The 19,893-nt window shown below is 50.9% G+C and overlaps 1 protein-coding gene across 1 annotated transcript in view; it reads right to left on the bottom strand.

Moving 5' to 3' along the window:
* Window positions 1-14,384, bottom strand: part of USP40 (ubiquitin specific peptidase 40) — a 56,078-nt gene extending 41,694 nt beyond the window's left edge. The window contains 10 exon segments of the mRNA XM_074189844.1: window positions 935-1,039; window positions 5,305-5,433; window positions 6,446-6,589; window positions 7,119-7,265; window positions 7,715-7,879; window positions 9,378-9,491; window positions 11,139-11,206; window positions 13,635-13,740; window positions 13,742-13,849; window positions 14,152-14,384. Of these exon segments, the coding sequence (XP_074045945.1) occupies window positions 935-1,039; window positions 5,305-5,433; window positions 6,446-6,589; window positions 7,119-7,265; window positions 7,715-7,879; window positions 9,378-9,491; window positions 11,139-11,206; window positions 13,635-13,740; window positions 13,742-13,834 (1,071 nt within the window). The 5' untranslated portion in view covers window positions 13,835-13,849; window positions 14,152-14,384.
* Between the last annotated feature and the right edge of the window lie 5,509 nt (window positions 14,385-19,893).

Consider the following 19,893-nt stretch of genomic DNA (forward strand, 5'->3'; position numbering starts at 1 on the left):
CTTCTCTGACTGAGCTCCACATGGTACAGCTCCAAGGAAGGAGGAATTCCATAATCTGCAAATTGGTTCCTTACAATTAAAGTAATAAATACCCAGCTCTCTGGTCACTGGCCTGCTGGGTCACACCCAGGGAAAGCAGCGATCTCTCAGCAAAACTTCAGTTAACACCACATACCCCACCCAGAAGGAAGAAGGAAGTCTCAACTGGCCCTAAGGGGACCTGGCTGCCAAGCCCCTATCTCTGCTGGCTCACAGCCAACTGGCCTGGTTTCTGAGGAAGACGCTGTCTCAGAGGGCTTCCTCCCTTCTCCCTCCTGCCAGCTCAGTGACCTGGAAATGGGGAAGCTGGCATGCATATTCCTCATTCCCTCCAGAGGGCTGCCCAGTCCTGGATCCTCCCAGGATCTTCCCTCATCCTCACTCCCAATCCACAATCATTCCCTGAGGCCTGGGGCTTCCCAACTTCTCTCCCGCTTCTGATCCCTGGCTCCCCAGCTCCAGAAGCTGACTCCCATGTCTAATCTTCCTAGTCCTGTCCCACTGTGACCAAGAAGCCCTGGTCTCCTCTACATCCTCATCACCTAGCCCCGATCCCACTGTCTCCCAATGAAGAGACTGCCCCTCCAGGCCCCTGCCAGCCCTACTGGCTCTTACAGGTGGTCTGGAAGCTCCTGTGCCAAGGATGCCAAGAGAAAAGGTGAAGTCCAAGTCACTGTCAGGATTGCACCCCCCATGCCTGGCCTCCCCAAGTCTCGACTCCACCAGGAGGCCCCAGCAAGGCCCAGGAAGGACCCGTACTTTTGGACTGCGGAGCACCTGATGAGAGCTCAAGGCTTTTCCATCCCCTACAGCCTGTTGCCCATTGTCCAGAGGCTTGGAGGGGAGCCGCCTCCAGGAACAGAAGAAGCATGGGCTCCAGGTCCAACATACATACCTGGGATAAGATATTTTTGAGGACCGTCAACGGATTATCAGTTTCTTGTACAGTTGGAAGATCTTTCAAACTCCTGGACTTTGCAACAAGTTCAGACTCGTCTTCCTGGAAAAACAAAGTCATCCTAGTCAAAGGCCCCAAGGCTGTCCGAGAAGATGATGGCCACAAAGGCCCAGGCGGGTTGGACAATGGGCTTCCCAAGCTTTCAAGGGCAGCTGATGAGCAAGGACATTGGACTCAGCTGCTCCACAAAGGCCCAAGTGGAAAGCTGTGGGACCTTAACCAAGAGGCTCAAAACCAAAGCCAAGGAGAGCTACAAGAAAGAACGGTGGCCAATCACACTGTGTTTGCATTGTTTCTAAACCAGCCACTGTTACCTTCTGACACCTTCTGAACTAAGACCTACAGACATCAAATGGAAGGGGCCTTAGGTAAAAGAGACAGGACAAAGGGGCCTCAGGCCTTCCAGGGCAGGCCATGTGACCCCTCTTTAAGGCCAGAGTCTCCCCTCAGTTCCTGACTTATTTGGCCCATTGGGACCTCCTGGCTATAACCTGTCTCCCCAATTAGATGGAGCTCCTGGAGGCCTGGACCTGTCTCAGTTCTCAGCATGGAGTCTGACACCATATCATCTTCTCAGGCAGGTCTGACACCCCTTCCCTCTTCTAAGCCATCTACAGCCATCTACCAGACCCCACCATTGGTAGGTGCTGCTGGTGGGCAGGTCTTAAGAACTGAGCCTGGATTTTAAGCAATGAATCTGCAGGTTAGCCTCCAAAAGAGACCGCCACATCTCTACATCCTACTGCCTCCAGAAGAGTTCCAGATGTGTTGGGATGGCCAGGATTCCCTCCAGCCTGGTCTGCAAGGTCAGCTTGGGCAAGCAGAAAAGGAGCAGCTGGGCCAGAAGGGTTTTCTGCAAGGCTGGCCCAGAGAAGATCCCTCAGAACTAGACCATGCCCAGCACGGATCCCTCCCTCTGTAGTGACACTGGGCCTCCCCATCAAGGAGCAGGTGGTAAAGCACATGGGAATTCTCCCTGGTTGGAGGAGCGGGCAGGGGAAGGCTGCCTGTAGAACCAGCTACAGAGCTCCATAAAATGACCTTAGGAATCCAAGGCAGCTATTGAAATTAGGACAAAGTCACAGAACTACTGTATCTTCATCTAGAAAATGAAAAATGACCCTTGCAAGGTCGGGAGAAGAGCACAATGCAAATTAGAAAAGCCCCCACCCATGCCAAAACTGGCCAACTGCAGAAGCAGAGATTCAGACCAAATCCATCCATCACAGGCAACAGCCATGTGTGCAGCCTGGACCCAGACCCACCTCTCTGGTCATCTCCATGACACCAGGCTCTGTCATAAACTTCTGACACTGCACACCCTCCTCCCACCCCCAAACCCCTAGTCATTCTCTAGGAGTCAACCATCAAGGTCATGGTCAAGGTCATCCTCCTCCGTTATGGTCATGATCATCTTCGATGGTTGAGGTCATCCCTTATTGGTCATAGCCATGGTCATCTTCACTAGTTGGGGGTCACATCTTCATTGGTTGGGGCTGTCCTTCTTCACTGGTCAGAGTCATCTTTATGAGTCACGATCATTCTCATCAGTCCTGATCATCCTCATCGGTCACAATCATCCTCATCAGTCAAGGTCATCCTTATCAGAGCCCTTCTTGGCCCATTCACCCAGGTTTCTTAGCCTAGCTCTGAAAATAAGAATCAAATCTGTCCTAGCAGGTCACCCTGACTGCCACTTTTAGAGCAGAAACTCCATGTAGGCAAAAACTGTCTGGCATCCCTGTATCTTATCCTCAGCACCAGGCTGAGAGTAAGGGCTTTGTAAATGCTTTTCCAGCCCACTACATACTGCATTCCATCACCAGGCCCACCCCCCACTACATTCCCACCTGAGAGAGCAGACATGAGTCAGACATGAGTCAGACAGTCTGAAAACACTGGCCTTCAAATCTGTCAGCTTCCTCAGGACCCACATTAAGAGAAGACAGACTTCATTCCTATTAAAAACACTTGAAATCATCGGGTATTAATGGATTTCTCTCCAACATACATGATCTGTAATGGGGACAAGCTAGAATCCTTTCCAGTAAGATCAGGAGTAAAACAAGGATGTCCATTATCACCAATGTTACTCAATATTGTATTAGAAATGATAGCAAGAGCAAGAAGAGAAGATAAAGAAATTGAAGAAATTAGGAGGGGCAAGGAAATGATAAAGCTTTTTGTTAAAAACAATGATAATCTTGGAAAATTCTAGAGATTCAACTAAAAAGCTAGTTGACACCATTTTAGCAATGTAGCAGGACATAAAATAAATCTACATAAATCATCAGCATTTATATATATATATGTATATGTTCCATATAAAATACCCATAGACAATATAAAAATCCTGGAAGCATACCTACCAAGACAAACCCAGGAACTGTATGTACATATTACAGAACACTCTTTATACAAAGAAAGTCAGATTTAAACAACTGGGAAATATTAACTGTTCTTTATCACAAAGATGATAGCACTCCCTAAACTAATTTACTTATTCAATATCATTCCAAATAAATTGTCAAAAAAAATTTAGAGTTAAAAAATAAGAATAAAATTCATTTGAAGAACAAAAGATCAAAAATATCAAAGGAATGAATAAAAAAAGTAAAGGAAGAAGAGGTTTAGCAGAATCAGATCTTAACTTTATTATAAGATGGTAATTATCAAAGACATTTGGTTCTGGCTAAGAAATAAAATGGTGGATCAGTGGAACAGAAGACATATAAATGTTACATGTCTACATATAATACACAGCAGTAAATGATGGTAGTAACCTTGAGTTTGACAAATGTAAAGATCAGGGCGGCTAGATGGTGCAGTGGATAGAGCACTGGCCCTGGAGTCTGGAGGACCTGAGTTCAAATCTAGCCTCAGACCCTCAATACTTACTTGGCTGTATGACTTTGGGCAAGCCACTTAACCCCATTGCCTTAAATTAAAAAAAAAAAAAGACAAATGTAAAGATTTTAGCTTTTGGGAAAAGAATTCATCATTTAGGAAAACAGTCTGGCAGAAACTGAGAATTGACCAATATCTTACACCATTTACCAAGATAAGGTCAAAATGGATACATCCTGGATATAAAAAAAAGCATAGATAAATTAAATATATATTTATTACTTATCAGACTTTGGATGGGAGAAGACTTTATGAATAAACAAGATAGTGAGCACTGTGAGGTATAAAATGTGTAACTTTTATTACATTAAATTGAAAAAGGATTAAACAAATCTCCTGCAGCCAAGATTAGAAAGGAATCAGAAAATCAAAGAAAAATTTAAAGTCAGTTGCTGGGATAAAGGTTTTATATCTTAAATGTATAGAGAACTTTTCTAAGAAATATGAGTCATTTGCCTATTGATAAATGGATATAAAAAAAGGATATGAAGAGACATTTTTTCAATGAAAGAATCAAAACTATAGTCATATGAAAAAATGCTGTAAATCATGACTGACTAGAAAAATGCTCATTAAAACTTTTTTTTTTTTTAGATTTTTTGCAAGGCAAATGGGGTTAAGTGGCTTGCCCAAGGCCACACAGCTAGGTAATTATTAAGTGTCTGAGACCGGATTTGAACCCAGGTATTCCTGACTTCAGGGCCGGTGCTTTATCCACTGCGTCACCTAGCCGCCCCTCATTAAAAACAATATTAAGACATTATTTCATACCTATGAGATTGACTAAAATGATCAAAGAAAACAACAAATTTGAAGGGGATGTGAGAAAACTGAACTGGAAGGACCCATGAAGGAAGACGCTATATATACATCCACCTCCAGAGAACAGAGCCGTGTGTGTGTGTGTGTGTGTGTGTGTGTGTGTGTGTGTGTGTGTGTGTGTGTTGAAAGAGAATTGCTGACCCTTCCCTAGTTTGGAACTTAAACAGAATTTAACCACAATACAATTTCAAAAAAGGAGTGTGCCAGGGGGCTCGGGGGATGACACCCCCTCCAAAGCAAAAAAAGCAGAAACACCACCCCCCAAAGGGGCAAGGCAGCAACAAAGAGCAGAGAGGCACAAGAGCTGCTCCACCTCACACAGGTCCTGGGCTGGAGAAGAGGAGCCCAGACGGAGCACACAGGGGTGCCCCGCCTCCAGGAGTCCCCAGCCAGACCAAGAGTGGCCTCTGCCATCACTCCCCTGGTCTCTCGGCATTCCCTGCCCCTTCTTCCTCCGCACCCTCAAGGGTCCCTGAGTGGGAGCCGAGAAGGGCCATGCTGCCGCCCCCTCGGCAATCCCAGAGATGTAGCCTGCCCCCAAGCAGGGGCCAGGAGGGTGTGGGGCTGGCGCCACTCACCTCCAAGTGCCAGTTTCCCAAGTGATCGACATCTTTAATATAGACATGGTAGTGTCCTCCATAGCAGCCACCTTTGTGTATAATGACTGAGAAGAGGTCATACAAGTACTCTGAATCGTCCAACTCATTCTAAAAGGAAAGGAAGTCATGTCAGTTGTCACTGGTGAAACAGCAACCCCAAGTCTCAGGGGCCATACACACAAGGCACTAACTTCAATGTGTCCCTTGGGTCACTGTCAGCATCTGGGTCTGACAGCACAGCGGCCAAGACTTCTTCAAGGCCACGTGGTGACCATGGCACATGGTGGACTGGGCTTAGAGTCAGGAAGATCTGAGTTCAATTCCAGTCTCAGATTCCACTATCAGGTCCCTCTGCTTTTCTCAGTTGCCTTAACTGTAAAATAGGGATCCCCAGGATCCCTCCCTGCCAAGGTCATTGCCAAACCACACTTTAATCACCTTAATGGTCGTATCTTTGGTGGTTATTCCCACTAAGAAAGTCTACACAAATGGTAGTCCTACACTAGGCCAACACTGCTTTGGGTACATGGGGTAGGGCTCCTATTCTGGAAGCTCGGCATGCTCACTTTGGTTGGGCTCCCCAAGATGGGGTACCCCATGAGACAAGGGGCACACTGCATCAAAGTTCTTCCTTTCTAAGAGAGTAGGTGGACTGAGACTCATCAGGAGGGCATAGGGAAGGGATGGGAGGGAGCCTAGCCTGAGACTTCTCTGGGGCACGACCCTCTTAGCATAGGGACCCCACCCAGAAGCACCTTGCAAACTAATTGAGAGAAGGGCCTTTCTTCAGCAGTGATGTCACTTTCCCCAGCCCTTTGGACGCCCAGGAAAGCCCTGAGCTGGACCTTGGAGCCTGGAAATCCCCCATCCCACCACATCCCAAAGTCCAAAGGTCAGGGGCATCTCTGTCACTTGATGATGAAGGCAAAGAGCCAGCCGTGGGTCCAGTCCTGTATGGTTGGCAACGCGCCTCTGATTTCTCTCGCTAGACCCTCATTCTATCACTGTGCGGGAGGTGCAATGGCAATGCCCATTTTACAGACCCAGGTTAAGTAATCATGCATCAGGTCCCAGGTCCCCAGAGGAGTGCAAGGGAATGAGCCTGGCAGAGTGTGCCCACCTGCTCACAAAATGGCTTCAGGTCTATCTGCAGCGGAAACGTGTAGGAGCCTGTCTCCTTGTAGCGCTCACACTTGGCAAAATCAAAATTAAATCTCAGCAATGAAACCGTCAGGAAAGGAGGCAGCTTGCGCAACCGGGCCGACTGTGGAGACAAGAGTGGCAGTCTGCATGTGCACGTGCCTCCCATACACACCAGCATGCATGCCCATCAAGGCTGAAGCCCACAGGAAAGGGAAGAACCCTCTGCCAGCCCCACGGGCCAGCTGCCTCTCCTCTGCACCATGAGGACTTCCCCTCACAGCCCCTGCAGGTCCTGCACAATCACTACCCGGTGTTGAGGAGCTGCCTCTGCCCAGAGCAGACGTCATCAACTCAACCCTACTTGGGCATAAAACTGTGGCACTGAGACCGAGGCAAGGGCAGCAGAGCACCAGCCTAATGGTGGCTGGCAAGACCCATCCATCAGATTTTCCTGGAGGAGCTTGGCACCAATGAGGGCAGAGAAAAACAACCTGGCCAGAGCCCACCTCTGGAGTCCTGCTGATCCTGGATCAAGGCACAGCCCTGGCGGGTTGCACCCCTGCCCACCTCATTTGGGTCAATGTCTCCCAAGCCCTTCCTCAGTCCGGAGCCTGGCTCACAGTAGGTGCCTGTCAACACTTCCTCCTCACCTTGGTGGCACTAACAAGCTTGTCACAAGTGCCACAGTGATACAGGTTCTCCGCATCAAAGAATTCCTCTTCCACATACATGCTCCAAAGGGCCTCCTCCAGGCCAGATAGGTTCTTGACGGCCACTGTCAGGTCCAAAAAGTCCTCCTATCACTCAGGGAAGGGCAAAAGTCTGTTAGGGGCACGAACCAGGATGCCCACTGCCAGAAACTTCACAAGGCCAGAGCCAAACAGTGTGGCTGCAAGGAGCTCATAACAAGCATGCTCCCAAGTGGCCCTAGAGGTGGAAATCAAGACTCAGAAAGGGAGGAGACTGGCCCAGGATCACCCAGATCCCAACCCTCCTAGAAGCTGCCTGGGGAAGGGTCTGGTCCCTTGACAAGTATGCCCCAATCTACACCTGTGGGCCCCCCTCCATTGAGAGCCCATCCTGGCTGAAGGAAGAGAGGTGATCAACAGCACAAGGCCTCCCAGGTCACTTTCTCCTCTGCCTCCCTCCTGCCCTGTGATTCTCAGAGATGACTAGGATGCCCATCCCCCTTGGTCTACAGCCCCTCCCCAGGGACCTGGACCCCAAGCCTTCAGGCCAGACCCACCTGCCGCTCGCTGATGTTCTCACACTCCTTGCACACCACGTGATTCACAATGGTCCCATGGTAGAGACGGTTAATGAGGTCATGGCCAGAGGTGCCCACCAGGGAGCTCTCCAACGCACTGAAGAGAATGCGGTTCAGCTCCTGAACGTCATGCTGCCTCATCTCCTGCAACGCAGGGACAGTCACAGAGCCATCGGTCCACCCCTCACGGAGACCCATGCCCACCTCCCACACAGCAAGCAGAACCCACTGGACAACAGAGGAATCCCTGGAAAACAGGAAGGAACTGTGACTTTTCTACACCACTACTCTATCGCCCAGCAGGAGGCCAACAAAGAGCACAGGAGAGGATCTTGGGGGGGTCTGTTTTAATGAACTGGTCCTCTGGTGACAAAAGGCAGGCAGGAGAGGGCCTTAGGGGTCCTGCTTTCATGAACCAGTCATCTGGGATGGTATGACAATGGAGAATAAACAGGGGACTGCCCAAGGGCCTTCACAAGTAAGTGTATCCCAGCAGAGAAGCAGTACAAAAGGCAGAGGAGACTCAGGGGTGCCAAGAGTTGGAGCCTGGAATGAAAGAACAAGCCAGGAAGTTGTGCCCTAGTTGTTCATGGGAGAAAAGGGACTGAAAGTTTGAAGCTCCCCAAGGCTTCTGGGTCTGTCCAGAGAGCAGGGAAAAGGTACACACAGGAAGGGGGGCAGTATCTCTGTGGCATGGGCAGAAGGGCTCACACCAGGGCTCTGGAGAAGGCTCCTTGGGTTTCTCTCCTACTATCAGCTTTCTCCACCATAAAAGGCAGAAATGTGTAATGGTTGGAGAACTGGCTGCCAAGACACCAAGCCCTGGAGGGGCTTTGACAGAGTTCCAGGCCCACCTCATACATCCAAGAGGATGACTCAGGCTCTGGGTAGTTCTCTAAGACCCTACCTGGCAGACAGGGTGCCAACCTGTACTGGCAGAGGGAGTGTCTTCATCGGGGAGATCCCTTCCCTCTTAGTAGACTGGGTAGAATATATCAAAGAAGTTTCCTAGGTTTCCCAAATAAGAAGTTTAAAAAAAAAAAACCCAAAGTGTCCAGAGGCCAGTAGCACCATGCGTCTCTGAAAGGAGGAACACACATTTTGTGCTATTCATTTGCCCGGCTGGCCCCCTCATTTCACAGATGAGGAATCAGAGGCTGGAAAAGCGAGAGGCCTTTCCTAAGGTCACCCAGGAAGCCACAAAGCTGAGACACAAAGCCAAAGTTCTCAAGGCCAAATCTGCTGCTGCTCTCCGGGAACCAGAGACATCCCACCCTGGAGCCCACAAAGGCAGGTTGCTACCTTCTCGGCAATACTGAGAGGGTTCAGAGTCTTGCCTAGCTGGTAGGTATTCAAGGCAGAACTTGAACCCCTTCACCCTGCACTCCTCCCACCCCTCTCGAAGAACTGGGTCCAGGCTCCAGACCTTTGAGACCCTGTAGAGTCTCACACCATCAGCCCTTCCCTCCTTACACCTGAACCAGCACCCACCTCGGCAAGGTCTAAAGAAGAGCCCTCAAGCTAACCTGAGAAGCCCAAGGTAACATTCCTGTGACAAAAGTGGCCTACCCCCAAAGGAAGCCCCCACGACATGTAGACATCGTTCTTTCTGCCCCTCTGCAGACCCATCGCACTTGCCTACCTCACTGTTGTTCCAGCCAAAGCTGTCGGTGAGGTCAGTGGTGGATGCAGCCTGCTGGTCTGAGAGAAGGAGCTGAGCAAACAACCTCTGTAACTGCAAAGGGATGATTCGCACCTGGAAGATGACATACATTCCTCCTTTAGGCCCCAGCTACATGAGGGAGCCTGAGGAAAGGCCTCCCCGTTGATTCAGTCTGGGCTGCCTCCCTTTCTGCCCCTTGCCCCAGCCTCATCCTAAACCAGAATCATTCGAGGGTTCCTGCAGTAGGCAAAAATCTGAGGTGTGACAGGTGAAAATCAAACCTGAGTTTCAAAAACCAATTTCTAACTACTGTTTAGGTGAGGCCTCGGGCAAGGGAATCACTTAACCTCCCTTAGCTGCCATTTCCTCTTCTGCAAGATGGGGAAGAAGCAATCCAAACCTCTCAGCCAAGTCTGAGTCAAGAGACAGACAGACGTACTCTAATCTATGACCAACAGAGAAGCATGCTCATACCTCTAGGCCCCCCAAGGTGGGGAGCAAGATCTCCCAATCACAAGGTGGGGCATATGGTCACCCCTCCCTGTTCCCTGAGTCTCAGTTTCCTCCTCCAAAGCTTGAGGAATGGGGCTCACGTCCTACTCAAGCCTTCATTGTTTCTGGGTCAAGGCTAGGAAAGCATCCCCAGGGGGCTGGCCATGGGTGACAACTTCTGGAGACAGCATTGGGTGACAGAAGCCAAGGCTGCCCCAGCGCCATTACGTGGCCTTCTATCAGGTCCTGAGAACCAGGAGGCCCTTCTCCAAAGCACCTGGGAGCACAGCCCCTGAGAGCAAGGCCTCTCCCCCCCCCACATGCACACAGACACACAAGGCATTAGCACACAGACCTGCATATCCCACATGCATGTGTTTTACCCATACACACATGCACACAACACACACCACATTTACACACAACGCACGCACTCACACACAAATAGCAGTAAAGGCTCCAAGCTGGAGCCATCTAACAGAGATGGTGGGAGTGGGCGGCAACAAGCGCCTCTACAACCCCACAAACTCAGGTTGCCAACCGGGGTCCATTGAGACCCCAGATGGTTTTCACATGAACTGCTCTCTAAATCTGCTCCCTCCTCTCGAGATGCCTGCTTTTACAAAGTAAATAGGGTCTGGGCTGCAATAACCCAGCTCATAGACAAGGAGAACCAAGTTGTCTTGAAACGTGAAGGTCTTGCACTCAAGTGTGGATGCTTAGTGGCATCAAGTTCTCTCCTTTAACTGCTCTGGATACTGGTTCCAGGGGATCAGTTGTGACATCAGAGGGTCACTGGTCAGGCCTCCTCACCCCAGTGAGACCTTTAATTCAATCCCTTTGGTGACATCACTTTGTTCCCCTCAGATTAATGCCCAAGAGTTTTTCTTAGAACTACTGTCGAACCCACTGAAAGTTGAATTAAAAAAAAAAAGCCTTGGACATTCTGACAGGAAATAAAGCAAAATGTTGACGCATTTACTTTTCTTATTTAGGCGACCCAGCCTCTGACAATCCCATGCTTGGGACAAGGAGGCCAGGACCTGTTTACATAGCAGCATCCAACCTCTAGGATAGTCCATTAGACATGGCAATAGCTTTGGCAGGGGCCAAAGAATGAGGCTGAGAAAAGGGGGGGGGGTGGGGGGAGGCCTGTGCTCTATTTGACAAGGACCTGCTTTCCTTATAGGGCTTTGTCTGGAAGGCTCTTAAGAGATGCTGAGGAATCCAGAGACAAGATGCTGGTACCTTAGCATCAGGGTCATCCTTGTCCTCTAATGATCCAAGTTCTTCTGGGTCCAAAGCAAACAAAGCTTCTACAAAGAAAAGACAAATGAGAAACTCAGGTAACCTCTGCACCCAGGTTCCTCTGTTCCTCTGTTTGTAAGAGTTAAAAGGGTGAGGGAAGGGGGAAGAGAGGTCCCCTTGTTCACAGACTGCACAGCAAGGAATAGGATTTTGAAAATGAAACACTCTGAAAAGACCCCAACATTGAAGCAGTGAGGATAGACACTGAGAAGATACAAGAGGGAGGCGACTATTTAGCAACAGATCTAGTCACGAAGACCTCAGGTTTTAGTTCCAATCCCCAACTCTTAAGCACAAGAGCATCCCCTCTGGGTTTCAGGCCCAAGCTCAAGCAGAAATCCCTTGTTCCAGGTGCTTCCCCTTTGGGCTTGTTTCTTTCTCTGTAAAATGAGAGCTAGGCAGAATGGCCTGAGGTCCCTTCTGGTGGCTGCTCTCAGAAGCAGGGCATCAGCAAATAGTCACACCCTAGACTGTCAGTCTGCTGTCAAGACTTGAGCTCCTCCCACCTAGTTATTCAGCCTGGCCTCAAGTCCCCAGGACAGAGCCAGTGTCTGGTTCCAGGAGGCAGTCAGGCTAGGCTCCCTTTTTTTTGGAAGAACACCAGCAACAAGCGTGGATGTAATGTCTTAAGGCTTGTAGAGTATGCATGGTGAATATCTCCCTGGAAGACAAGCATGATTGTTCTCATTTTACAGATGAGGAAACTGAGATCCACAGAGGTGCAGTAACCCACCCAGGGTCACATGGCAAGGTATAGTCAGCTGCTGCATTTGAACTCAGGTCTTCTGGACTCCAGTTCTGACACCATATCCACCAGGGCCACCCAGGTTGGAACTAATGGGGGTGAGGAGACAGAGAAAAGACTAGCGATTCAATCTCTCTGGAAAAGCCCCAGGAACAGAAAGGTGTTTATTGTCCCAGCAAGGAGTGACCCACCCTACTGAAGCTCCCCTGGTGGGTCCACAAATGGAAGAGTCTGCCTAGCACCAGTCAAGCTCCAGGACCACGGACAGCGCTAGGTCTGCCTCAGGAGGCCTTCTTAGCTGGAGCTCCATGCCAGGTCATGCCAGGCTGAGGGCACTGTCTTTCAAATGGCAAAAATCATGTTCACACGGCCCGTTCGCTGTATTGTGACAAAGGAAAAAAGTGGGCTGTGCTGTGTGTGTGTGTGCATGTGTGAGAGAGAGCATGAACAAGTATGCAAGCTCCCACAAAATTGCCATGGCAGTGTCTGGAGGGAAGTGGAAAGAGAGGAAGGAAGGTGTGCCAAGCACCTGGGGCAGCTGCCTGGTACCAAGGGAGCCTCATATCTGAGAGCAGGAACATGAGCAGGGACTGAGTCTCCCTATGGGTCAGACCAGGAGTTCTTAACTGGGGGTGGGGGGGCAGGGGTCACACAGGTCAATTTCAGGGGGTCTGTGGGGAGAACAATCCAATTTTTTTTCTCTTTGTCTTTAGGCTTCCTTTATCCTCTTCTGTTTTCTATTCCACTTATCGTTTAAAAAGGGATGCCAAGGGGCAGCTAGGCAGCCCAATGGATAAAGCACCAGCCCTGGAGTCAGGTCTTGAATTGCAATGCAGTCTCAGGTCCTTAATAATCTCCTAGCTGTGTGACCTTGGGCAAGTCACTTAACCCCACTGCCTTGCCAAAAAAACAAATAAGAAAAAAAGGGATGATGAGAGGGGGTTGGGAAGCTCGCCAGTCTGACTGCCTCAGGGCCAGTGGTGGAGAACCCCTGTGATCTCCTTCTCCACGAAGCCTCCCGTGACAGCACATGCTCCAGGAGTGTCATTTCCATTTTAGGCTGTCCGTGAGTTGATGTCAAAACTGGTGAGAACAAAGCTGCTGTGAAGGTGCTTAAATGAAAGCCCTGCAGACAGGAGCTGCGAGTGGGTCTTGCGAGTCAGTGCCAAGAAGGCCCGTCCTCCAGGACAGACTCATTCTGGTCTAGTTTGCTGATGGCCCTAACTGTAAACTGCCAGCACCCTGATGCCCACACCAGGCTGAGGCAGGAGCTGCCTGGCTAAAGTCCAAGCCTGGACAGTTCCTGGCTCTGAAACTGTGGTCAGTTCGTAAGAGGCAGCCTCCACTCTAACCACAGTCACCACCGTGACAACCTCCTGCCTCGGTGACTTCATATAGGTGATATAATTATATAGAATATATAACGCTGGATGCATGTTAACAGTGATTCATTGAACAACAAGATGAAGTTATTCTGCCCACTAAAAAGACAGGCACGGTCTTCGTTGGAAAGATGGCAGGGGCTTCAGAGGCACTCACACCCCTCCCTCATTTTACAGGTAAGGAAACTGAGGCCGAGGCAGCGGCCCCATGGGGAGGACGCCAACTAGCTTCTCTAAGAACAGCGTCCTCGATGGTTCCCTTTTCTAATCTTCCACGAGGACAGAATGACTTGGTGGGAAGGTGCCTACCTCGGAATTCCGGTGTGAAATGGAGAGTCTGCAGCAAGGAGTTGAGATAGCAAGTCCCGCCCTGGTTCTGGATCCCGCTCAGGTTGGTGACACCCCGGGGGGGGGGGAGGCTCCGGATTCACGCACTTGGACTTCGTCCCTTTCTCGATGGGGTGCTCTGAGATGTAGGGGAAGTCCTCTTCGAACAGGTCCCCAAACATTCTGAAGGCGCCGGGCTGCCCTTGCAAACGACAAAACTATTTACCACTTGTTTCTGAGCAGGTCTTTCCCAGACCCGCCCCCACCCCCAATGTCAAGGGCGGAGGACCCCCGGCCTCGAGGGTCCTTTGCTTCTCCAGCCCCATTCCAGTCTCTGGCGGGGGCCCGGGCGCTGGCTGGGGGTCCTGCACCTCCTCATGGGCCCGGGGGGCCGCGGCGCCGTGGGGTCGCGCGTGAAGGCCACAGCGGAGGAAAGGCCCCACGGCGGCGGCCCCCGAGCCCCCTCCCCACAAACGCGGCTCCCTGGCTGCGCCCCCACCTCGCGGCAGCCTCCCCTGCCCACGGCGGGGGGCTCCGGCCCGCGCCCCCAGGCCCCAACGGCCCGGGCGCGCTCGGGGCTCTCCTCCGGGGCCCGGGCCCCAGTCCGGCCTGGCCGCGCCCCGGGCGCCGCGGTCCTGGGTTCCAGTCCCGCCCGGCCGCTCGGCCCCTTCTCCCGGGCGCCCCCTCGGCGCCTCCGTTCCCCCGCCTGGCGGGGGGCGGGGAGGCCCGGCCCGCAGTGCGGCCCGGCCCGGAGTGGCCCTGCCCGCCCGCCCGGCCCCGGCCCCGGCCCCGGCCCCGGCCCCGGCCCCGGCCCCGGCCCCGGCCCCGGCCCCGGCCCCGGCCCCGCTCACCGCTAGCGCCCCGCCCCCCGGCCCCGCGACCCCAACCGCAAGCGAGCGAGGAGGGCGCGGCGGAGCGCCGCCATTTCGGTGCGGGGGCGCCCGTGGCCGCGGCGGCCTGCGCCTGCGCGCGGACTACAGCTCCCAGGGCGCACCGCGCCGCGCGCCGGCGCCTGACGCCCGCGGGAGCCGGCGCCCGTCTCGCAGCGCCTCCTGGGGGCTGTAGTTTGGGAGCTCCCAGGCTGCCCCCTGCCGGGCCAGAAAGGAACGTGAGGCCCGGATTCCCAGGGCCCCCCCCCCCCCCCCCCCCCCGCTCCCAGGCCCCGGAGCTCTGAGGGGGGCGGGGGCCTCCCAAACGAGCCTCCCCTTTTTCCGGTTGGGGAAACCGGGGTCCGCGCAGGTTCATAGGTCAGAGGTCACCTGACAGAGGAGGGGGTTCAGAGAGAGAGCCGGCCACGTGTCCCGGCGGCGGCGAAGAAGCGGGATTCGAACCCGGGCCAATCACATCAAAACTGGCCTTTGTGAAATGGAAGCAGTTGGGGGCGAGGGGTGGCGCACGGCCCAGGCCCACCCCCGGCTTGCGCTGCTTGAATAGGGCTGAAGCTCTCCTAATGACAGAGCTGCGGGGGCTCAGCGGGGTCGCAGGGAGCGCGCAGGCCCCGCGCGCCCCCTCCCTCGCTCACTCCCGCCCCTGCCTCGGCTTCACGGACTCACCCCTGCCCACCCCAGGGCCGCCCCGGGGAGTGACCGCAGGAGGGACGGACGCGAGGGCCAGAGCATGAGGGCCGGGCCGCAGGGCGGCAGATGCCGCGTGACGCCCCAGGAACGGGCGCTGGCCGCGGCCACAGACGTCGGGTGATGCCCTCTCGCCGTCCAGTGACCGGACCATCCCAAAGCCGGTGAAGGAAGGAGCCGTTCACCTCCAGAGAAAGCGCTATGCCGCCTGAGTGCACCCCAACACTATTGGCTTAAGGCAATGGGGTTGAGTGCCCAGGATCCCACCCAGCCAGGCAACTATTGAGTATCTGAGGCCAGATGTCAAGTTCACTCTTTTCACTTCTTAAAATTTGGTTTTGCTTTTCCTTGTGGTTTTTTCCCTTCTGTTCTAATTCTTCTTTCACAACATAATAGATATGAACATGTATAACCTGATGACTCATAATCAGATTGCTCGATGTCTAGGGCAGAGGGGAAGGAAGGGCAGGAGGAAGAAAATCTTACAAAATGAATGTGGAAAACAATCTCCACATGTAACTGGAAAAAATGAAACGCTATTAAGAGTTATATAAAAGGGGGGAAATCCTCTGGTGACAGTATTTCACTATACTTGATTTCTTTGTCATTTTAGATTTCTTTTTTTCCGCATTTAAAGGTATGATCCTGAGTTGGGGCCCATAGACTTCCCCAGTCTCCTGAAAAGGTCCAAGTCACACGCATGCACTCCCATAGATTGGTCCTGTAAGAAGCTGTCGTCCAACGCAGGAGGGAGAGACTTCAAGGTTCAGGGAATCACAAGACCTCAAACTTGGGAGGCACCTCAGAGGTCCCTGAACAGTCAAGCCGTCACTCAGCATTTATTAATCACCAGACATTTTGCTAAGGTTTTGTTTCGCTTCTTGCTTTTTTGAGAAAAGGTGAGAACCATTGGAAAAGGAAATGGCCAACCACTCCAGTATCTTTGCCAGGAGAATTCTATCATCTCAAAGCAATGACATCAGAAGAAAATCCCCAAGGTTGGAATTAGTAATCTAATTCTACTCCCCCCCTCTTCCACACAAATGAATTAAACTTGGAGATAAAGGGCCACACCACTGGTGAGTCACAAAGAAGAGGCTTCGACTAAATGGCTGAGCTACAACAACAATTCTGCCGCGTGCTGGAGAACAATGATTCCTTTTCTCATCTGCCCAGCAAGTGGGGCTCCCAAATGCCCCCCCATGCTCTAGACTGGAGCTCTCTAGGACAGCCCTAATTGGTAGAGAGCTCTGCCTGATACCACCTGAGGGCTCCTAGTCCCGGACCCAACCAGAGGGCTGAGGAAGGTCCATTTTCCAAAGTCAGCTGGGAAAAGACTAGAACACAGCTGACATTCTCCCCTAAGCCTTCTCTTCCCCAAGGAACAGTGGAGCACAAGTATTATTTCCTCCTCATTTCTGGAAGTATCTGCTCCATGTGTAGCTGGAGGGGTTTTATGTTATTTATTTAAGGCACTGGGGTTAAGAGTGACTTCACACAGCTAGGCAATTATTAAGTGTTTGGGGCTCACTATTTTCACTTGGCTGCTGACTCCCAGCCCCACCCCTCTCAGTCTCCCACCGTACCCCTATAGCACAGGGCTCCTTCAGGTGACCTGCTGTCTCGCTCCATCCCCCTCATCTGCATGTGCCCATCTGATTTCTGAATCCAGGGAAGAGGTGATCTTTTACTGTTTGACCTAGCCCAGATGATCAGGGCCCTGACTTTTGTCACCCAGGGTGTTCATCATCTCTCCCAGCTTTGGGTCACCCGCAAGCATCTCCTAAGTGCTCTGGCTGCCTTTATCCAAGTCCTGGGTAAAACTGTTTCAAAGTCCCTAGCCCAGATCCCCGGGACACTCTCCTAAAGACATTTTTCAAAGTCAGCAATGAGCTGTCTGTGCTAAATTCGGTGCTTCTAAATCTACATCAATAATTCTGCCATCTTACCCTCCAGGGCAGTCTGAGAGGCTTCGTCAAGAGCTTTGCTTAATGGAAGCAAGCTAAGGCTCTGGTATCCCCACATTTCAGCAAGGAAAACAAAGAGGGCCCGAGTCTGTTTGCAAGATGAAGCAAGGCCCCAGGAAACTCTGTCCTGAGCTTAGGCCATCTGAGTCTGGGGACCGCTCTTGGCAGAGAAACTGGGGGCTCTGGCTTGGCAGCATCAGCATGGATATATGGCATATAGTAGTGAATGGAAGAGTTAAAAACAAAACAAAAAATAACTAGTTCCTCAGCCTTCTGTGAACACATCTAGGGACAGCAAGACAGACAGCGAAGTCCCTTGGCAAGGGGCTGACGTCCCGAGATGGTCATTGGAGGCCCTTCCCAGACGCAGTCCGAGTCATCTTTCCAGGCCTTCTCATTGTTCCCTGGATGGATCGTTCATCAGCCACTGCCAGGCTTCTGCTCACGTTCCCTAAGAGAAGCCAGCTCAGAGATCACTTCCTTTGTGAGACCTTTCTTCATCCCAATTGTTAGAGCTTCCTCTCAGCCTAAAATAAATGACTTTGCCTTCATTTTGTTTCTTCCTATATATCTGTACAGGTACTGGAGGGATGGAGAGATGAATGGAGGGATGAGGGAGGGAGGGATGGATGGAGGGAGGGAGGGATGGATGTCCATGGATATCTATTTATTCACCCCAGACACAGGGAGTTCCAAAAACCTTGCTGCAATTTTAATTTTTAGTTCTATTTAATAGGCTGTTTTCTTGTAGATAGATAGATACACATAGATATATATTTGTGTTCAAACACACACACACACACAACCTTGGTGTCAGAAAGACTTGAGTTCAAATCCCACCCCACAAGTCACTTGACCTCTGTCTACCTTAGTTTCCTCACCTGTAAAATAAGGCTAACAGTTATACCTACCTGACAAGGTAGAGATAATATGAAAGCTTAAAGCCCTGTAGAAAGACAGTCACTGTGGTGTTTGGAATGGATCCTGGACCACTCAGCAGGCAGGAAGGCCACACTGAGTTCATCAGGACCAGGTCTTGTGACTTCCTTTCCAATCCAGCTCTTCCTTTCCCTCTTTCACAGAACAATCTCTTGTAATAGAGATATTGTCCCAAGTTCAAACGGTGCTGCTGGTCAGTCTTATAAGATTTTCTTGTGGAAAGGAGGCCTGGACAGTGGTTCCAGTGGCTGGTGCTGGAAGTGGCTAGTGGTCCAAATCCCAGGAGCCCCAGGAATCACATGGGTTTCCCTAGAGTTTTTATTGCCTATTTTTATTTCCTATGTTTTTGCATTTGGGGGTGGAACTATATATATATATATATATATATATATATATATATATATATATATATATATATATTATATATAATATATATATATGGAGAAAGAGAGAGAGATCTAGCTATCTCTGCATCTCTGTATGATGCTTTTATATAGATATAGATAGCTAGAATCACCTGTGCTTAACCTTTGTCATAAATATGTCACAGTGAGCCCCCCCCAGCCCAGGGAGGGGGCCCTGGGACCCTATTTCAGCTGGAACAGGGTGAACTGAAGAGTGTATGAGTTATAAGAGGCAGGTGCAGATGCAAGAATAGAAGGAAGAATTGGCCCAGAGCTTGAGAGGGGAAAATAATTCTTTCTTCCTCCTCTGAGAAAATGCTCCTGGCCTGCTTCCTAGGCCATCCCCTAGCCTAGCTATATCTCTTCCTTCCCCAGCATGTTGCACTTGGTGACCAGCTTTCTTCCATCTAGTTCCTCTAAGTGACCACTTCTCTCAGTTCCAGATTCTTTGAAGCCTAAGAAAGCCTCAGCAGTAGCTAACATATAGACAGCTGGCCAGGGACAGTAGCTTCCCAACTATCATCTCATTTAGTTCCCACAACAATCCTGCAAAGAAGGCTTTATTATCCCCATTTTATTTTTACAGAGGAAGATATGAGGCAAGAGTAGGTTAAGTGACTTGCTCAGGGGCACACTGCTAGGAAGTGTCTGAGGCTGAGTTTAAACTCAGGGCTTGGTGGGCTGAACCTCTAAACTGCCTTAGGAACTATAGTTATTCAGTCATGACCCCATTTAGGGGTTTCTTGGTAAAGCTGCTGGAGTGGCTTTGCTATTTCCTTCTATAACTCATTTTGCAGACAGGAAAATGGAAGCAAACAGGGTTTGGTGACTTTACCAGGGTCACTAAGCTAGTAAGTGTCTGAGGCTGGATTTGAACTCCAGATGGTTAAACTTCCTGACTTAAGACCTTCATTCTTTTTTTTATTTTATTTAAGGCGATGGGGTTAAGTGACTTGCCCAAGGGTTGTCCTTTGCTCTATTCACTGTGCCTTAGAAGAAGAAAAAAAATAGATTTTTGAAAGTCAGACAAGCATGGAAAAGCTAACTCTTCTGGGTCTCCCTGATTTCTGACTTGTCTCCTAGTGATTTTTGGAGAATTTCCCCTGAGGTGAAATGAAAATCTCTGTCCCCATCTGAGTGGAGCCCAATAAAGGCCACATTGGCAGAGCTGGGCAGAGCTGGGTGGGTAAAGGGGATTGCCAGAGAACCCTCTTCAGGTAATACCTGAGGCCCCCCCATGTCCATCCAGCCCCAGGGCTCCCATAATCTCCTATGGTTACAGGGTCCAAATGAATCTGAGATTTAGGGGAGTGTCTTTGGGACAGGTTCCCAATTTCTGAGTGTTGCTGCCCCTGAG

Source organism: Macrotis lagotis, chromosome 5, assembly GCF_037893015.1.
Source record: "Macrotis lagotis isolate mMagLag1 chromosome 5, bilby.v1.9.chrom.fasta, whole genome shotgun sequence".
Classification (NCBI taxonomy): Eukaryota; Metazoa; Chordata; class Mammalia; order Peramelemorphia; family Peramelidae; genus Macrotis; species Macrotis lagotis.